The 18,612-nt window shown below is 41.3% G+C and overlaps 1 protein-coding gene across 1 annotated transcript in view; it reads right to left on the bottom strand.

The window, feature by feature from the left end:
• The window catches only part of LOC139760211 (uncharacterized), a 543,167-nt gene that overhangs the window by 41,815 nt on the left and 482,740 nt on the right, over window positions 1–18,612 (bottom strand). Inside the window, exon 12 of the mRNA XM_071683146.1 lies at window positions 2,532–2,747. Coding sequence (XP_071539247.1) covers window positions 2,532–2,747 — 216 coding nt within the window. The remainder of the gene's footprint in view (window positions 1–2,531; window positions 2,748–18,612) is intronic.

The following is an 18,612-nucleotide window of genomic DNA, read 5'->3' as shown; positions in this document are numbered from 1 at the left end:
TTTTATATTTTTTTAATTCCAAACTTCCAAATCATCTTATTCTCCATGAAATTTACCAATATTCATTTACCCAACTTTCATACATCCTCTTTTTCAACCCCTGCACCTTCCTCCTGAACTCCTGCCAGTTTCTCTTGTACATCTCCCCAACATTTGCACTTCTTCCCTGTAAGCACTACTTTGTGTAAGATGACATGTGGCAAGATACCTGGAGTGGATGGTACTGCAGCTGAATTTCTTATGAAAGAGGTAACTGTGTTGTTGACTGGTTAGTTAGGATTTTCGACACAAGTATGGTTCAAGGTGAAGTGCTTGAGGATTAGTGGAATGCATGCATAATGCTAGTATGAAGGCAAGGAGATAAAGGACAAAGGTGAGTGTTCAAACTACAGAGGTATAAAATTGTAGAGTGAACCTGGTAAGTTGTATGGAAGAGTGGTGATTGAAAGGGTACATGCAAGTTCACCATATCAGACTTGGAGGAACAATGTGGTTTCAGGAGTGGTAGAGGATGTGTGGATTAGGTGTTTGCCTTAAAGAATGTGTGAGAAATACTTAAGATAAACAGAAGGATTTGTATGTTACACTTATGTATCTGGAGAAAACATAATAGGGTTGACAGAGATGCCTTGTGGATGGTCTTACAAATACATAACATGGGAAAAAACTACTTGAGGCAGTGATGAGTTTCTATCAAGAGTTAAGGCATGTGCTCAAGCTGGAAGAAAAGTGATTGAGTGGCTCCAGATGAAGGTTGGTCTGTGGCAAGGAAGTGTAGTGTCAACATGGCTGTTAAACTTGTTTATGGGTGGGGTGGTGAGGCAAGTAAATGCAAAGGTTTTGGAGACCGGGGCAAATATGCAGTCTCCAGATGATAGGGCCTGTTATGAGAGTTGTCAGTTGTTTGATGATGACAGAGCACTGGTGGCAAATTCCAGTGAGAAACTGAAGACACTGTTGAATGAGTGAGGGAGAGTGTGAGAAAGGAGAAAGTTGAGAGTAATTGTGAATAAAAGAAAGGTTATTAAGTTTAATAGGGTTAAGATGGGGTGTGAGTTTGAATTGAGAAAAAATTGAAGTGAAAAGTTTTAGATGCCTCAGAGTGGATATGGCAGTGAATGGAACGATGGAAAAAGTAAGTCAAATGGTGTGTGTGCATTCTCGAAGCAGTGAGGAATGCATGGAAAGAAAAGCTGTTATCTGGAAGGGCAAAAATGGGTATGTTTGAAGGTATAATATTCCCAACAATGTTGTATCAATGCAAGGCATGGGCTATATACAAGGAGATGTGGAGGGAGGATGTGTTGGCAATGAAATGTTTAGGGGCAATATGTGGTGTGAGGTGGTTTGCTTGAGTAAAAATCTATGGTACAAAGAAGAGTGCAGATGAGGGAGCTGAACAGGGTGTGCTGAAATGGGTTGGACATAAGGAGAGAATGAGTAAGGAGAAGTTAACAAAGGGAATATATGCATAAGAAGGGGAGGGAATATGCAGAATGGTTAAACCAAATTGGAGACGGAAGGATGGGGTGAAAAACATTTTGAGTGGTCAGGATATAATGTGCAAGAGGGTGAAAGGCATGCACGGGATAGAATGAATTTGAACAATGTGGTATAAAGGAGTCGACATGCTGTCAATAGACTGAACCAGGACACATGAAACAGCTAGGAGAAAGCAAGTAAAGGCCTGTAGGCTACTATAACTTTACAAATATCCATATGTCCTCAAAAAGAATGATTTTTCCTTCCACATATTCCATAAAACCTTTTGCCCTTTTCCCTGCCCTATGACTCACTTCAGCCATCATGTTTCCACTTACTGTCGCATCTACTCTCAACAGTCTGCTTCCTCCACGTCATCCACTTTCATATTTACACACAAACCATCTTGTCTCAACCTCCTGCTGCACTCCATTATCTTCCCTTCTATTACTATCAATTCCATTCTTAAATCCATCAGGTGTATCTGGCACATGTGGCCTCTCAGTTCACTCATGCACATTCTCATCCCACATCATATGAGACGAAGTGAAGCAAATTTATAGACTTCTACATGCATTTTTTGCTTTTTCATTTTGCACACAAGGCAATTCATCGAGTGAGACCACATACCACATGCGTCATCTCAAAAAATGTTAGTGAACTGACAAAACAAAAGGTTTGTGTTACTTCCTTTAAGTACATGCACGACCAAGGGCTCTGAGAGGTATTTTATCAGGGGGTACAAAGTTTCTTTTGGGTCCCCTTCCCTTCTCCATTAGTCATCCTGTTCTTATCCACAATGAGCTGTAAGGCCAAAAAGGGGTATGGAAGATGAGAATGCTAGTCTTCAATATATGCAAACATTTTCTGAGACCCCAGAAAATTCCTGGGCCCCCTTTTGGACCCCCCAGGCCTGGGTATGATGTACTCCCTGCATCCCCCCCTCTCACCGGCTGTGTGCATAACAAAAGTGACACTGATAACCAATCAGGTTACTTTAAATCTGTTCATACACATTCTAATCTTACATGAGATGAATAAGCACTTACCGAGCACCTGTTTCAGAAGCATCTTCACTTGACTCTCTAAAAGCCTCAAAGATATCAGCAGCTATCATCCGGGACCATAGTTGAGAATAATATGCAGCTGCCCAAACATCAGCCATGATGGTTATGTTGGAACAAAGATGGACATCATATTTGTCCAGCACAAATGGTTGGTAGGATGGCCACAACTCTCTAGAAATATCCAGCCAGTAATCATCGCTGCAAAACAAAATAAAATAAACAGTGTACAACAAATTATTTAAAAAGTTAAAACCCAAATCTTATTTTGTTCATGTTCATCTTTAAGGTCAATAGCATCCATACATAAAATGGTAAAACTGTGAATAATGTCGCCTTTCCATATGAGTATCATGTTTAAGGAATCCTAAGAAAAGTGTTTTAAACTTCTGTAAAATCTGCTAACGAATGGTTCAATATGCATCATGTTACATAAAATAAATTCCTATTCTGTAAGGCCACTGAACCATACACAGTCAATAAAGCACTGTAAACTCTGCATCCTAAAGAAAGCTACTTCATAAACAATTCTGTATGTACTGCCAAAGGGTTAGCATGTGAGGTTATTGTTTAATTCCTTATGTCATGAAATATATTCAGCATATATGGATCATTAGAAATCTATTACACAGTAGCTGGTCAAAGATACAGACAGTCACCCCATAAATATCATAAAAGCATCTGATTCTAGAAAATCTTAATACAAACAATAAGATAGCTAAGGTACAGTATATGCAAAATCACATTCATGAATTGACTTTTTGCTTACTAATATCCAAGTGTGGAGTGTACAATAACATCAAAATCAAAGTGACAGCTGGCATCACTGAAGATTTTGTGCTGAAAAGGTGGAGGATAGTGTTTTAATGTTACCATAACTTCTTTTCTAGTCCTATAAGGATAGAGTATCAAAAATTCCATAGTGTACTGTACTGTCTTGTGGATGAAGTATTTCCAGTTGTAATATATCTCAAAATACATAACTTAAGTCTAAGGTACACTGGGCTTCACTTGCTAAAATTTCATTCAACAGTCAACTTTTCAGGATGGCATCTCCCTGTTAAGGAAGGGATAGGTGGACACTTTCCTATAATTTTCATACTATGGTAATAGCTTGCAATGGAAATGAAATGTATGAGGACAATATGTGGTGTGAGGTGGTAAGATCAAGTAAGTAATGAAAGGGTAAGAGAGATGTGTGGTAATAAAAGGAGTGTGACTGAGAGAGCAGAGGGCGTGTTGAAATGGTTTGGACAAATGGAGAATGAGTGAGGAAAGGTTGACAAAGAGGATATATGTGTCAGAAGTGTAGAGAACTGGAGATGGAAGGATGGAGTGAAAATGATTTTGAGCAATCAGAGCCTGAACATGCAGCAGGGTAACAGTGTATGCAGAATGGAGTGAATTGGAATGATATGGTATACTGGGGTCAACATGCTGTCAATGAACTAAACCATGGCATGTGAAATGTCTGGGGTAACCCATGGAAAGGTCTGTTGAGCCTGGATATGGATAGGGAGCTGCAGTTTCGATGCATTACATATGACAGCTAGTGTATGGATGTGAGTGAATATGGCTTTTCTTCATTTGTTTCCTGGCACTACCTTGCTGTCGCAAGGGGCAGCAGTAAGGTGCAGGGAAGAGGGGAAGAAAATGCATGTTACCTTTTTTCTCTACCTTCATGCATTTGTGCTGTTCCATATAGAGCAGGGTAGCATCAGGAATGGATGATAGCGAGCAAGTATGAATATGGAAATACATATATATGCATATGTATATGTATGTCTCTATACAGATGTATATGTAAGTGTATGCACATGCATGTGTGTATATGTGTATGTGAGTGGATGTCTCTTTCTTCATCTGTTTCCTTGTGCTACCTCACTAGTGTGAGAATCAGCAATTAAGTATCAAAAAAGAAAAAAAAAAAGATTGCTTCTACTGAATATGAGTCCCAAAATACTGTATTACATTCTTGTCAGTTAATATTATACAGCATTTCTTACAGTATAAAATATTGAAAAGTGATAAGGATGGTAAAAAGCACATGAAACGACAAATAAGGGAAAAACGGAAAAAACTGGCAAGCATTGAAATAAGCATTGTCTTAATATGAAAAGGTAGTAATGCACCATTACTACTCTGTGTTCATCAATGAAATTTGACCACCTATATACTCTGAATAACAAAAGCAAAATATCACAAAATCTTCAAACTTACAAAATCTCCAGTAAAAGGGAATAATGCAAATCTAATAAACAGCAACTTTAAGACTGGATGGGAAAGAATAATCAAACATCTCCAGTCTACCAGACTATAAGCAGCTGTTACTCAATCTGACTAGGGGCAGGTGAATATATTGTGGACAAGGTCATGAAAAATCCAAAATATTTTTCATAAGTGCATCTCAGTGTATTTTCAGCAAAAGATAATTCACCTTAGTGTTCATATCCATTAAACATGACCAAAAAGGGAAAGATATATGCATAAACAAATGAACAAGTGCAAGATAAAGATGGTGAAAAAGAGGGTGGTGTGGGAGGGAGGCCATAAGTGGTACATGAGGCTGGGGGCCAGCCACCCACCCATATATCATCTACAGTGAAACCTCAGAAAGATATCAAGGTGGAATTGTTAAAACAGCCAGAATAAACTATATAGAAACTGAGATTTCAAAATAAAAGGAGTATGTCACTAATAATACCAGTAATTCCTGAAATTATACATAGATGGTTTTGCATAGTTACCTCCCAGACAGGACAGTCTGATGGCAACCTCCCAAACCAGACAGTCTGATGACAATCTCTTTATACTTAAACATTTTGAAGCCCTGGCAGTCTCTGGGTTACAAGGGGTAAAAAAAAAGATGCTAATGTGGGTATTGGAGACAGTGATGAGAGGGTTGCACTGCTGCTGTGCAGCTTGTCCATCAGGACACTGAGCACTGATTGGCTAATGCTCATAAGTAAACATCTGACTGATGAGTGGTACTCCTTTCAGTCCTTCCAGCATTGTTCTCCCTATGTCAAATCAAATATTTCTTCGTGTGTAGACCTCTTAATTGTTTCCATGAAATGATTCCAAAATACATTAACTCTTCATGTGATTTAAAATACTAACATAATTCAAGGATGCAATGTATTGGTACTTTTGGTGTTAACTGAGGATGAACAGCCTAATCTTCCACCTATACTGCAATAAGGATGAATCCCACAATAAAAACAAAATTATCTTTTATATAGGTAGTAGTTGGTAGGCAGCCAACAACCAGGGAGGTATATTACCAGTGCTAACTGCCTGGGTGTCAGGAGGGTTAGTGATAACTGCACAGTGAGCCAGCACTTCACTGGTTGTCAAGTTGCACTCCTCTGACCCAAGCGTGTCTTTTCTTTCTGACTCACCTACAAGTGGATTGCTGGCATTCTATCCACAAACATACAAAATCTCTCTCCCTGTCACACACAACATTTGACAACACTTATGTAGGAACAACAGAGAGAGGTAGAAGGTAGGAACATTTAGGTAAGACTGTTAGGTAAAAACATTAGGTATAAGCAGTAGGTAGGAACAGTATGTAGAAGCCACTGCAAAAACTGTGCTAGACTGGCCCTTTGCCAGGGGCCTGTTAAAGGTGAGGCACTAATGGGTAAGAAGCGGCACTGAAGTTCACAAGTTATGGAGATTCTATTGCTGTGGCCACCCCCTTGAGGAGTTCCTGAAGGGAATAGGCATCAGAGATACAGATAGATAGACAGATAGTAATATGATCTGATATGAGTCCATTATCCACCAAAAAATAAAATTATGCATATGAATTTCTGTGTTGTAAATGGAAATGGTGAAGAGTTTGTAGATTTATATGCTGAAAAAGGACTGGTGATTGGGAAAACCTGGTTTAAAAAGAGAGATATACATAAGTATACCTTTGTAAGTAGAAGAGATGGCCAGAGAGTGTTACTGGATTACGTGTTAATTGATAGGCGCATGAAAGAGAGACTTTTGGATGTTAATGTGTTGAGAGGTGCAACTGGAAGGATGTCTGATCATTATCTTGTGGAGGTGAAGGTGAAGATTTATAGAGGTTTTCTGAAAAGAAGAGAGAATGTTGGGGTGAAGAGAGTGGTGAGAGTAAGTGAGCTTGGGAAGGAGACTTGTGTGAGGAAGTACCAGGAGAGACTGAATACAGAATAGAAAAAGGTGAGAACAAATGGCATAAAGGGAGTGGGGGAGGAATGGGATGTATTTAGGGAAGCAGTGATGGCTTGTGCAAAAGATGCTTGTGGCATGAGAAGCGTGGGAGGTGGGCAGATTAGAACAGGTGGTGAGTGGTGGGATGAAGAAGTAAGATTATTAGTGAAAGAGGAGATAGAGTCATTTGGACGATTTTTGCAAGGAAATAATGCAAATGAGTAGGAGATGTATAAAAGAAAGAGGCAGGAGGTCAAGAGAAAGGTGCAAGAGTTGTGAAAATGAAGGCAAATGAGAATTGGGGTGAGAGAGTACCATTAAATTTTAGGGAGAATAAAAAGATGTTTTGGAAGGAGGTAAATAAAATGCGTAAGACAAGGGAACAAATGAGAACTTCAGTGAAGGGGGCTAATGGAGAGGAGATAACAAGTTGTGGTGATGTGAGAAGGAGATGGAGTGAGTATTTTGAAGGTTTGTTAAATGTGTTTGATGATAGTGGCAGATACAGGGTGTTTTAGTCGAGGTGGTGTGCAAAGTGAGAGGGTTAGCTAGAATGATTTCGTAAACAGAAGAGGTAGTAAAAACTTCGCGGAAGATGAAAGCAGGCAAGGCAGCGAGTTTGGATGGTATTGCAGTGGAATTTATTAAAAAAGGGATGACTGTATTGTTGACTGGTTGGTAAGGTTATTCAATGTATGTATGACTCATGGTGAAGTGCCTGAGGATTGGTGGAATGCTTGCATACTGCCATTGTACAAAGGCAACGGGGATAAAAGTGAGTGCTCAAATTACAAAGGGATAAGTCTGTTAAGTATTCCTGGGAAATTATATGGGAGGGTATTGATTGAGAGGGTGAAGGCATGTACAGAGCATTAGATTGGGAAAGAGCAGTGTGGTTTCAGAAGTGGTAGAGGATGTGTGGATCAGGTGTTTGCTTTGAAGAATGTATGTGAGAAATACTTAGAAAAGCAAATAGATTTGTTATTTTATTTATTTTGCTTTGTCGCTGTCTCCCGCGTTAGTGAGGTAGCGCAAGGAAACAGACGAAAGAATGGCCCAACCCGCCCACATACACATGTATATACATACACGTCCACACACGCAAATATACAAACCTATACATCTCAATGTACACATATATATACACACACAGACATATACATATATGCACATATACATAATTCATACTGTCTGCCTTTATTTGTTCCCATCGCCACCTCGCCACACATGGAATAACAACGCCCTCCCCCCTCATGTGTGCGAGGTAGCGCTAAGAAATGACACCAAAGGCCCCATTTGTTCACACTTAGTCTCTAGCTGTCATGTAATAATGCACCGAAACCACAGCTTACTTTCCACATCCAGGCCCCACACAACTTTCCATGGTTTACCCCAGACGCTTCACATGCCCTGGTTCAATCCATTGACAGCACATCGACCCCGGTATACCACATCGTTCCAATTCACTCTATTCTTGCTCGCCTTTCACCCTCCTGCATGTTCAGGCCCCGGTCACTCAAAATCTTTTTCACTCCATCTTTCCACCTCCATTTTGGTCTCCCACTTCTCCTCGTTCCCTCCACCTCTGACACATATATCCTCTTGGTCAATCTTTCCTCACTCATTCTCTCCATGTGACCAAACCATTTCAAAATACCCTCTTCTGCTCTCTCAACCGCACTCTTTTTATTTCCACACATCTCTCTTACCCTTATATTACTTACTCGATCAAACCACCTCACACCACATATTGTCCTCAAACATCTCATTTCCAGAACATCCACCCTCCTGCGCACAATTCTATCCATAGCCCATGCCTCGCAACCATACAACATTGTTGGAACCACTATTCCTTCAAACATACCCATTTTTGCTTTCCCAGATAATGTTCTCGACTTCCAAACATTCTTCAAGGCTCCCAGAATTTTCGCCCCCTCCCCCACCCTATGATTCACTTCCGCTTCCATGGTTCCATCCGCTGCCAGATCCACTCCCAGATATCTAAAACACTTTACTTCCTCCAGTGTTTCTCCATTCAAACTCACCTCCCAATTGACTTGACCCTCAACCCTACTGTACCTAATAACCTTGCTCTTATTCACATTTACTCTTAACTTTCTTCTTTCACACACTTTACCAAACTCAGTCACCAGCTTCTGCAGTTTCTTACATGAATCAGCCACCATCGCTGTATCATCAGTGAACAACAACTGACTCACTTCCCAAGTGCTCTCATCCACAACAGACTTCATACTTGCCCCTCTTTCCAAAACTCTTGCATTCACCTCCCTAACAACCCCATCCATAAACAAATTAAACAACCATGGAGACATCACACACCCCTACCGCAAACCCACATTCACTGAGAACCAATCACTTTCCTCTCTTCCTACACGCACACATGCCTTACATCCTCGATAAAAACTTTTCACTGCTTCTAACAACTTGCCTCCCACACCACATATTCTTAAAACCTTCCACAGAGCATTTCTATCAACTCTATCATATGTCTTCTCCAGATCCATAAATGCTACATACAAATCCATTTGCTTTTCTAAGTATTTCTCACATACATTCTTCAAAGCAAACACCTGATCCACACTTCCTCTACCACTTCTGAAACCACACTGCTCTTCCCCAATCTGATGCTCTGTACATGCCTTCACCCTCAATCAATACCCTCCCATATAATTTCCCAGGAATACTCAACAAACTTATACCTCTGTAATTTGAGTACTCACTCTTATCCCCTTCGCCTTTGTACAATGGCACTATGCAAGCATTCCGCCAATCCTCAGGCACCTCACCATGAATCATACATACATTAAATAACCTTACCAACCAGTCAACAATACAGTCACCCCCTTTTTTAATAAATTCCACTGCAATACCATCCAAACCTGCTGCCTTCCCAGCTTTCATCTTCCATAAAGCTTTTACTACCTCTTCTCTATTTACCAAATCATTTTCCCTAACCCTCTCACTCTGCACACCACCTCGACCAAAACACCCTATATCTGCCACTCTATCATCAAACACATTCAACAAACCTTCAAAATACTCACTCCATCTCCTTCTCACATCACCACTACTTGTTATCACCTCCCCATTAGCCCCCTTCACTGAAGTTCCCATTTGGTCCCTTGTCTTATGCACTTTACTTACCTCCTTCCAAAACATCTTTTTATTCTCCCTAAAATTTAATGACACTCTCTCACCCCAACTCTCATTTGCCCTCTTTTTCACCTCTTGCACCTTTCTCTTGACCTCCTGCCTCTTTCTTTTATACATCTCCCACTCATTTGCATTCTTTCCCTGCAAAAATCGTCCAAATGCCTCTCTCTTCTCTTTCACTGATAATCTTACTTCTTCGTCCCACCACTCACCACCTTTTTTAATCAACCCACCTCCCACGCTTCTCATGCCACAAGCATCTTTTGCGCAAGCCATCACTGCTTCCCTAAATACATCCCATTCCTCCCCCACTCCCCTTACCTCCTTTGTTCTCACCTTTTTCCATTCTGTACTCAGTCTCTCCTGGTATTTCCTCACACAAGTCTCCTTCCCAAGCTCACTTACTCTCACCACTCTCTTCACCCCAACATTCTCGCTTCTTTTCTGAAAACCCCCACAAATCTTCACCTTCGCCTCCACAAGATAATGATCAGACATCCCTCTAGTTGCACCTCTCAGCACATTAACATCCAAAAGTCTCTCTTTCGTGCGTTTATCAATTAACACGTAATCCAATAACGCTCTCTGGCTATCTCTCCTACTTACATATGTATACTTATGTATATCTCGCTTTTTAAACCAGGTATTCCCAATCACCACTCCTTTTTCAGCACATAAATCTACAAGCTCTTCACCATTTCCATTTACAACACTGAACACTCCATGTATACCAATTATTCCCTCAACTGCCATATTACTCACCTTTGCATTCAAATCACCCATCACTATAACCCGGTCTTGTGCACCAAAACCACTAACACACTCATTCAGCTGCTCCCAAAACACTTGCCTCTCATGATCTTTCTTCTCATGCCCAGGTGCATATGCACCAATAATCACCCATCTCTCTCCATCAACTTTCAGTTTTACCCATATCAATCTAGAATTTACTTTCTTACACTCTATCACATACTCCCACAACTCCTGATTCACTAGTAGTGCTACTCCTTCCCTTGCTCTTGTCCTCTCACTAACCCCTGACTTTACTCCCAAGACATTCCCAAACCACTCTTCCCCTTTACCCTTGAGCTTCGTTTTACTCACAGCCAAAACATCCAGGTTCCTTTCCTCAAACATACTACCTATCTCTCCTTTTTTCTCATCTTGGTTACATCCACACACATTTAGACACCCCAATCTGAGCCTTCGAGGAGGATGAGCACTCCTCGCGTGACTCCCTCTTTTCCCCCCCTTTTAGAAAGTTAAAATACAAGGAGGGGAGGGTTTCTGGCCCCCCACTCCCGTCCCCTTTAGTCGCCTTCTACGACACGTGAGGAATGCGTGGGAAGTATTCTTTCTCCCCTATCCCTAGGGATAGGGGAGAATTTGTATGTAGCATTTATGGATCAGGAGAAGGCATATGACAGAGCTGATAGAGATGCTCTGTGGAAGGTATTAAGAATATATGGTGTGGGAGGCAAGTTGTTAGAAGCAGTGAAAAGTTTTTATCGAGGATATAAGGCATTTGTACGTGTAGGAAGAAAGGAAAGTGATTGGTTCTCAGTGAGTGGAGGTTTGCGGCAGGGGTGTGTGATGTCTCCATGGTTGTTTAATTTGTTTATGGATGGGATTGTTAGGGAGGTGAATGAAAGAGTTTTGGAAAGAGGGGCAAGTATGCAGTCTGTTGTGGATGAGAGAGCTTGGGAAGTGAGTCAGTTGTTGTTCGCTGATGATACAGCACTGGTGGCTGATTCAGGTGAGAAACTGCAGAAGCTGGTGACTGAGTTTTATAAAGTGCGTGAAAGAAGAAAGCTGAGAGTAAATGTGAATAAAGAGCAAGGTTATTAGGTACAGTGGGGTTGAGGGACAAGTTAATTGGGAGGTAAGTTTGAATGGAGAAAAACTGGAGGAAGTGAAGTGTTTTAGATATCTGGGAGTGGATTTGGCAGCGGATGGAACCCTGGAAGCGGAAGTAAATCATAGGGTGGGGGAGGGGGTGAAAGTTCTGGAAGCATTGAAAAATGTGTGGAAGTGAAGAACATTATCTCGGAAAGCAAAAATGGATATGTTTGAAGGAATGGTGGTTCCAACAATGTTAAGTGGCTGCGAGGCGTGGGCTATAGATAGAGTAGTGTGGATGAGGGTGGATGTGCTGGAAATGAGATGTTTGAGGACAATATGTGGTGTGAGGTGGTTTGATCGAGTAAGTAATAATAGGGTAAGAGAGATGTTTGGTAATAAAAGGAATGTGCTTGAGAGAGCAGAAGAGGGCATTTTGAAATGGTTTGGTCACATGGAGAGGATAAGTGAGGAAAGATTGACCAAGAGGATATATGTGTCAGAGGTGGAGGGAACGAGAAGTGGGAGACCAAACTGGAGGTGGAAAGATGGAGTGAAAAAGATTTTGAGTGATCGGGGCCTGAACATGCAGGAGGGTGAAAGGCGTGCAAGGAATAGAGTGAATTGGAACGATGTGGTCTACTGGGGTGAACGTGCTGTCAATGGATTGAACCAGGACATGTGAAGCATCTGGGGTAAACCATGGAAAGTTCTGTGGGGCTTGGATGTGGAAAGGGAGCTGTGGTTTCGGTGCATTATACATGACAGATAGAGACTGAGTTTGAACGAATGTGGCCTTTGTTGTCTTTTCCTAGCGCTACCTCGCGCACATGTGTGGGGGGGGTTGTTATTTTATATAAGGCGGGGTGGTGATGGGAATGAATAAAGGCAGACAGTATGAATTATGTACATGTGTATATATGTATATGTCTATGTGTGTATATTATTTTTTTTTTATTTTGCTTTGTCGCTGTCTCCCGTGTTTGCGAGGTAGTGCAAGGAAACAGACGAAAGAAATGGCCCAACCCACCCCCACACACAATGTACACACACACACGCCCACACACACAAATATACATACCTATACATCTCAATGTACACATATATATATACACACAGACATATACATATATACCCATGCACACAATTCACACTGTCTGCCCCTATTCATTCCCATCGCCACCTCGCCACACATGGAATACCATCCCCCTCCCCCCTCATGTGTGCGAGGTAGCACTAGGAAAAGACAACAAAGGCCCCATTCGTTCACACTCAGTCTCCAGCGGTCACGCAATAATGCCCAAAACCACAGCTCCCTTTCCACATCCAGGCCCCACACAACTTTCCATGGTTTACCCCAGACGCTTCACATGCCCTGATTCAATCCACTAACAGCACATCAACCCCGGTATACCACATCGATCCAATTCACTCTATTCCTTGCCCGCCTTTCACCCTCCTGCATGTTCAGGCCCCGATCACACAAAATCTTTTTCACTCCATCTTTCCACCTCCAATTTGGTCTCCCACTTCTCCTCGTTCCCTCCACCTCCGACACATATATCCTCTTGGTCAATCTTTCCTCACTCATTCTCTCCATGTGCCCAAACCATTTCAAAACACCCTCTTCTGCTCTCTCAACCATGCTCTTTTTATTTCCACACATCTCTCTTACCCTTACACTACTTACTCGATCAAACCACCTCACACCACACATTGTCCTCAAACATCTCATTTCCAGCACATCCACCCTCCTGCGCAGAACTCTATCCATAGCCCACGCCTCGCAACCATACAACATTGTTGGAACCACTATTCCTTCAAACATACCCATTTTTGCTTTCCGAGATAATGTTCTCGACTTCCACACATTCTTCAAGGCTCCCAGGATTTTCGCCCCCTCCCCCACCCTATGATTCACTTCCGCTTCCATGGTTCCATCCGCTGCCAGATCCACTCCCAGATATCTAAAACACTTTACTTCCTCCAGTTTTTCTCCATTCAAACTTACCTCCCAATTGACTTGACCTTCAACCCTACTGTACCTAATAACCTTGCTCTTATTCACATTTACTCTTAACTTTCTTCTTTCACACACTTTACCAAACTCCGTCACCAGCTTCTGCAGTTTCTCACATGAATCAGCCACCAGCGCTGTATCATCACCGAACAACAACTGACTCACTTCCCAAGCTCTCTCATCCACAACAGACTTCATACTTGCCCCTCTTTCCAAAACTCTTGCATTCACCTCCCTAACAACCCCATCAATAAACAAATGAAACAACCATGGAGACATCACACACCCCTGCCGCAAACCTACATTCACTGAAAACCAATCACTTTCCTCTCTTCCTACACGTACACATGCCTTACATGCTCGATAAAAACTTTTCACTGCTTCTAACAACTTGCCTCCCACACCATATATTCTTAATACCTTCCACAGAGCATCTCTATCAACTCTATCACAAGCCTTCTCCAGATCCATAAATGCTACATACAAATCCATTTATGTGTATATATATAAATATATATATAATGTATACATTGAGATGTATAGGTATGTATATTTGCGTGTGGACGTGTATGTATACATGTGTATGTGGGTGGGTTGGGCCATTCTTTTGTCTGTTTCCTTGCGCTACCTCGCTAACACGGGAGACAGCGACAAAGTAAAACAAATAGATAAATATAAATGAAATTCTGTATTACTTTTTCAACACTGAAAGAAGCTGTGTTAAATATATCTATCTACTTATGCATCTATCTATATCGCTGAAGTCTGTTCCCTTTAAGAACTTCTTCAAGGGGGTGGTCATTGCCGAAGCGTTTCCATAAATGATGAACTCACAGTTCCACTTCTTAGCCTTTAGCATCTCACCCTTAACAGGCCACTGGCAGAGGGCAACTAGCAAGGTGTTTCCTACCTTTTTACCTAATGCACCTACCTAATATTCCTACCCACTACTTCTACCTAATGCTCCTGCCTAATGTTCCTACTCTAGGAATGGTGAAACAAAGATGCTGGAGAAGACATGACAAATAAGTTTACTCACAACCAAACAAGTCATACAAATGAGATTAAGTAAGACATGACGAAGTGTGTAGACTGCTCTAGAACTTATCGCTTCTAACGACAGAGAGCATGACACTCGTTCAAAACAAGAGACAACTGTAATGTGAAACATAAAAATATAAAACATAAACTTCCTCCATGTAACAACTAATTCTATCTATTGCTCCTACCAATTTGCCAAAAGGCAGGGCTAATGCACAGTGTTCACCACAGGAAAATCTAAGAGTTATGAAGAATGAGCTATATGAGTTAAGCATTGCCATGTGTTATGAGTGACAGGGAGAGACTGCATATTTGTGGACAGAATGCCAGCAGTCCACATATGAATGAGGCAGAAAGACAGCTACCTGGGTCAGAGGAATGCAACTTCACAATCATTTCTTTTGATCTGATTGCTACTTCCCGCATTAGTGAGGTAGCACCAGCAACAGATGAAGAAAGGCCACATCCACTCACATCCATTCTTTACCAGTCATGTGTAATGCACAAAAACCACAGCTCTTTTCATTAACAAGGCCCCACACACCTTTCCAAGCTTTATCCAGAAGCTTCATAGGAAGCATGTCAATGCCAGTACATCACATTGTTCCAATTCACTTTATTCCAAGCATGCCTTTCACCCTCCTAAATTCTCAGGCACCGATCACACAAAATCTTTTTCACTCCATCCTTCCACCTCCAATTTGGTCTCCTGCTTCTCCTTCTTCCCTCCATCTCTGACATATATGTCCTCTTTGTCAATCTTTCCTCAATCATTTTCTCCATATGTTCCAACTATTTCAACATACCCTCTTCTGCTCTCTCAAACACATTTATTTCATAAACACACATCTCTCTTACCCTTTCATTACTGACTCAATCAAACCACCTCACACCACATATCGTCTTCAAACATCTTATTTCCAACACATCCACCCTCCTCTGTACAACCTTATTAATACCCCATACCTTCATACCATATAATATTGTTGGAACTACTATTCTTTCAAACATGCCCATTTTTGGCCTCTCAGATGATGCTCTTTGTTTCCACATATTCTTCAGTCCTCCCAGAACCTTTGCCTCCTCCCCCACTCTATGACTGTTTTCCACTATTATGGTTCCATTTGCTGCCAAGATAACTCCCAGATACCTAAAAAACTTCACTTTCTCCAATACATATAGATTGATGAGGGTAAAACTGAAAGTGTATGGTGAGAGATGGGTGATTATTGATGCTTATGCAACTTGTCATGAGATGAAAGATGATGAGAGACAAGTGTTTTGGGAGCAGCCAAATGAATGTGTAAGCAGTTTTTATGTATGAGGCTGGGTATTTGTGATGGGTGATTTAAATGGGCAGGTAAGTAATGTGGTAGTTGACAGTATAATTGGAGTGAATGGGGTATTCAGTGTTATGAATGGAAATGGTGAAGAGCTTGTGGAGTTGTGACTGGAAATACCTGGTTTAAAAAGAGACAGACACAAGTATATGTATATGAATAGGAGAGATGGTCAACAGGCATTATTGGATTACATATCAATTGATAGGCAAGTAAAAGACAGACTTTTGAACATATATGTGCTGAGAGGGGCAGTTGGTGGGATATTTGATCACTATGTTGTGGATGTAAGGGTGAATTTTTGATGTTTTTGAAAAAGAGAAAACAATATTAGGGAGAAGAGAGTGGTGAAAGCAAGTGAGCTTGGAAAGGAGACTTCTGAGCAGAAATACCAATAGAGATTGAGTGGAAAATGACAAAATTTGAGAGCACACGAAGCAAGGGGAGTGGGTGATGATTAGGAGGTATTTAGAGAAGTGATGGCATGTGCAAGAGATGCATGTGACATGCAAATGGTGGGAGGGGAGCATATTAGAAAGGGTAGTGAATGGTGGGATGAAGAAGTAAATTGGCTAGTGAAAGAACAAAGAGAGGAGCATGGGCAGTATTTACAAGAAAGGAGTGCAAATGACTGGGAGATGTATAAAAGAAAGTGGAAGGAGGTCAAGAAGATGGTACAGGGATTGAAAAAGATGGCACATGAAAGTTAGGGTGAGAAAATATCAGTAAACTTTAGGGAGGATAAAAAGAGGTTTTGGAAGGAGGTAAATAATGTGTGAAAGACATAAGAACAAATGGGAACATCAGTGAAGGAGCCAAAAGGGGGAAGTGATAGGTACTGATGATATGAGGAGAAGATGGAGTGAGTATTTTGAAGGATTGATAAATGTGTTTAACGACAGAATAGTTGATGTAGGGTGTTTTGGTCGGGAAGGTATGCGAAGTTAGAGTCAGGGATAGTGGTCGGGTAAAGAGAGAAGAGGTAAAGAAAGCCTTGCATAAGATCAAATGCAGCAAAGTGGCTGGAGTGAATGGTACTGCAATTGAATTCATTAAGATGGGGGTGACTGTGTTGTTGATTGGTTGGTAAGGACATTCAACATATGTATGGATAATGGTGAGGTGCACAAGGATTAGCAGAATACATGAATAGTGCCACTGTATAAAGGCAAGGAGGATAAAAGTGAGTGTTCAAACTACAGAGATATAAGTTTATTAAGTATACATGGTAAGTTGCATGTAAGGGTTTTGACTGAAAGAGTGAAGGCATACAGACTGAGAGACTGGGTTGGAGCAGTGTGGTTTCATAAGTGGTAAAGGATGTGTGGATCAGGTGTTTGCTTTAAAGAACGTGTGTGAAAAATATTTAGAAAAAAGATGAATTTGTAAGTGGCATCTATGGATCTTAAGAAAGCATATTGAGATGCTTTATGGAAGGCCTAAAAATGTATGGCATGTGAGGAAAGCTGCTAGAAGCAGTGAGAAGTTTTTAGCAAGGGTGTAAGGCTAGTGTGCGAGTAGGAAGAGAGCAAATAGAATGAAACTTAGTCTGCAGCAGAGATATGTGATCTCACCATGGTTGTTTAATTTGTCTAAAGATGAGGTGGTGATGGAGGTAAATGCACGAGTCTAAGATAGAGGGGAAGGTCTGCAGTCTGTGGGGGATCAGAGGCTTGGGAAGAGAGCCATTTGATGTTTGCTGATGATAAGGTACTGGTGGCAAATTCGAATGAAAAACTGGAGAAGTTGGTGAATGAGTTTGGGAGAGTGTGAGAATGGAGAAAGATGAGTCACATAAATACAAAGACCACACAGACCCAAGGTCCAAGCGAGGTGGTTTGGCCTTAACAATGAAAATAAAAAAAAAAGGAAAAAAAGGTCCCTTTGAAAGCAGAAAAAGAAAAGGATAGCAAAGCAAAGGCTCTCTCCACATCCTCCACTCCCTCCAGCACACACCAGCAGGAAAACAGGTAGAAAAATCACTCCAGGATGAATAAGCCTGAGGGAAATTTCTATAGGAAAGTCAAAAGGTAGAATGAATATGAATGTGTCATGCATCCCATCACCAATGACATACATCCCCTCACTTTTTCTTATAAGGGCAATACTAAGGATATAATCGAGCTCCATCCTCTCGACTTACCATGTCTATATTTTTCCTGATATGACATGGCAATGTTGTATGGTTGCGAGGCGTGGGCTATGGATAGAGTTGTGCGCAGGGGGGGTGGATGTGCTGGAAATGATATGTTTGAGGACAATGTGTGGTGTGAGCTGGTTTGATCGAGTAAGTAATGTAACGGTAAGAGAGATGTGTGGAAATAAAAAGAGCGTGGTTGAGAGAGCAGAAGAGGGTGTTTTGAAATGGTTTGGGCACATGGAGAGAATGAGAGAGGAAAGATTGACCAAGAGGATATATGTGTCGGAGGTGGAGAGAACGAGGAGAAGTGGGAGACCAAATTGG

Source organism: Panulirus ornatus, chromosome 35 (assembly GCF_036320965.1).
Source record: "Panulirus ornatus isolate Po-2019 chromosome 35, ASM3632096v1, whole genome shotgun sequence".
In the NCBI taxonomy this organism is placed as follows: Eukaryota; Metazoa; Arthropoda; class Malacostraca; order Decapoda; family Palinuridae; genus Panulirus; species Panulirus ornatus.
The sequence above is the reverse complement of the archived record's forward strand: the minus strand, read 5'-3'. Positions and strand labels throughout refer to the sequence as shown.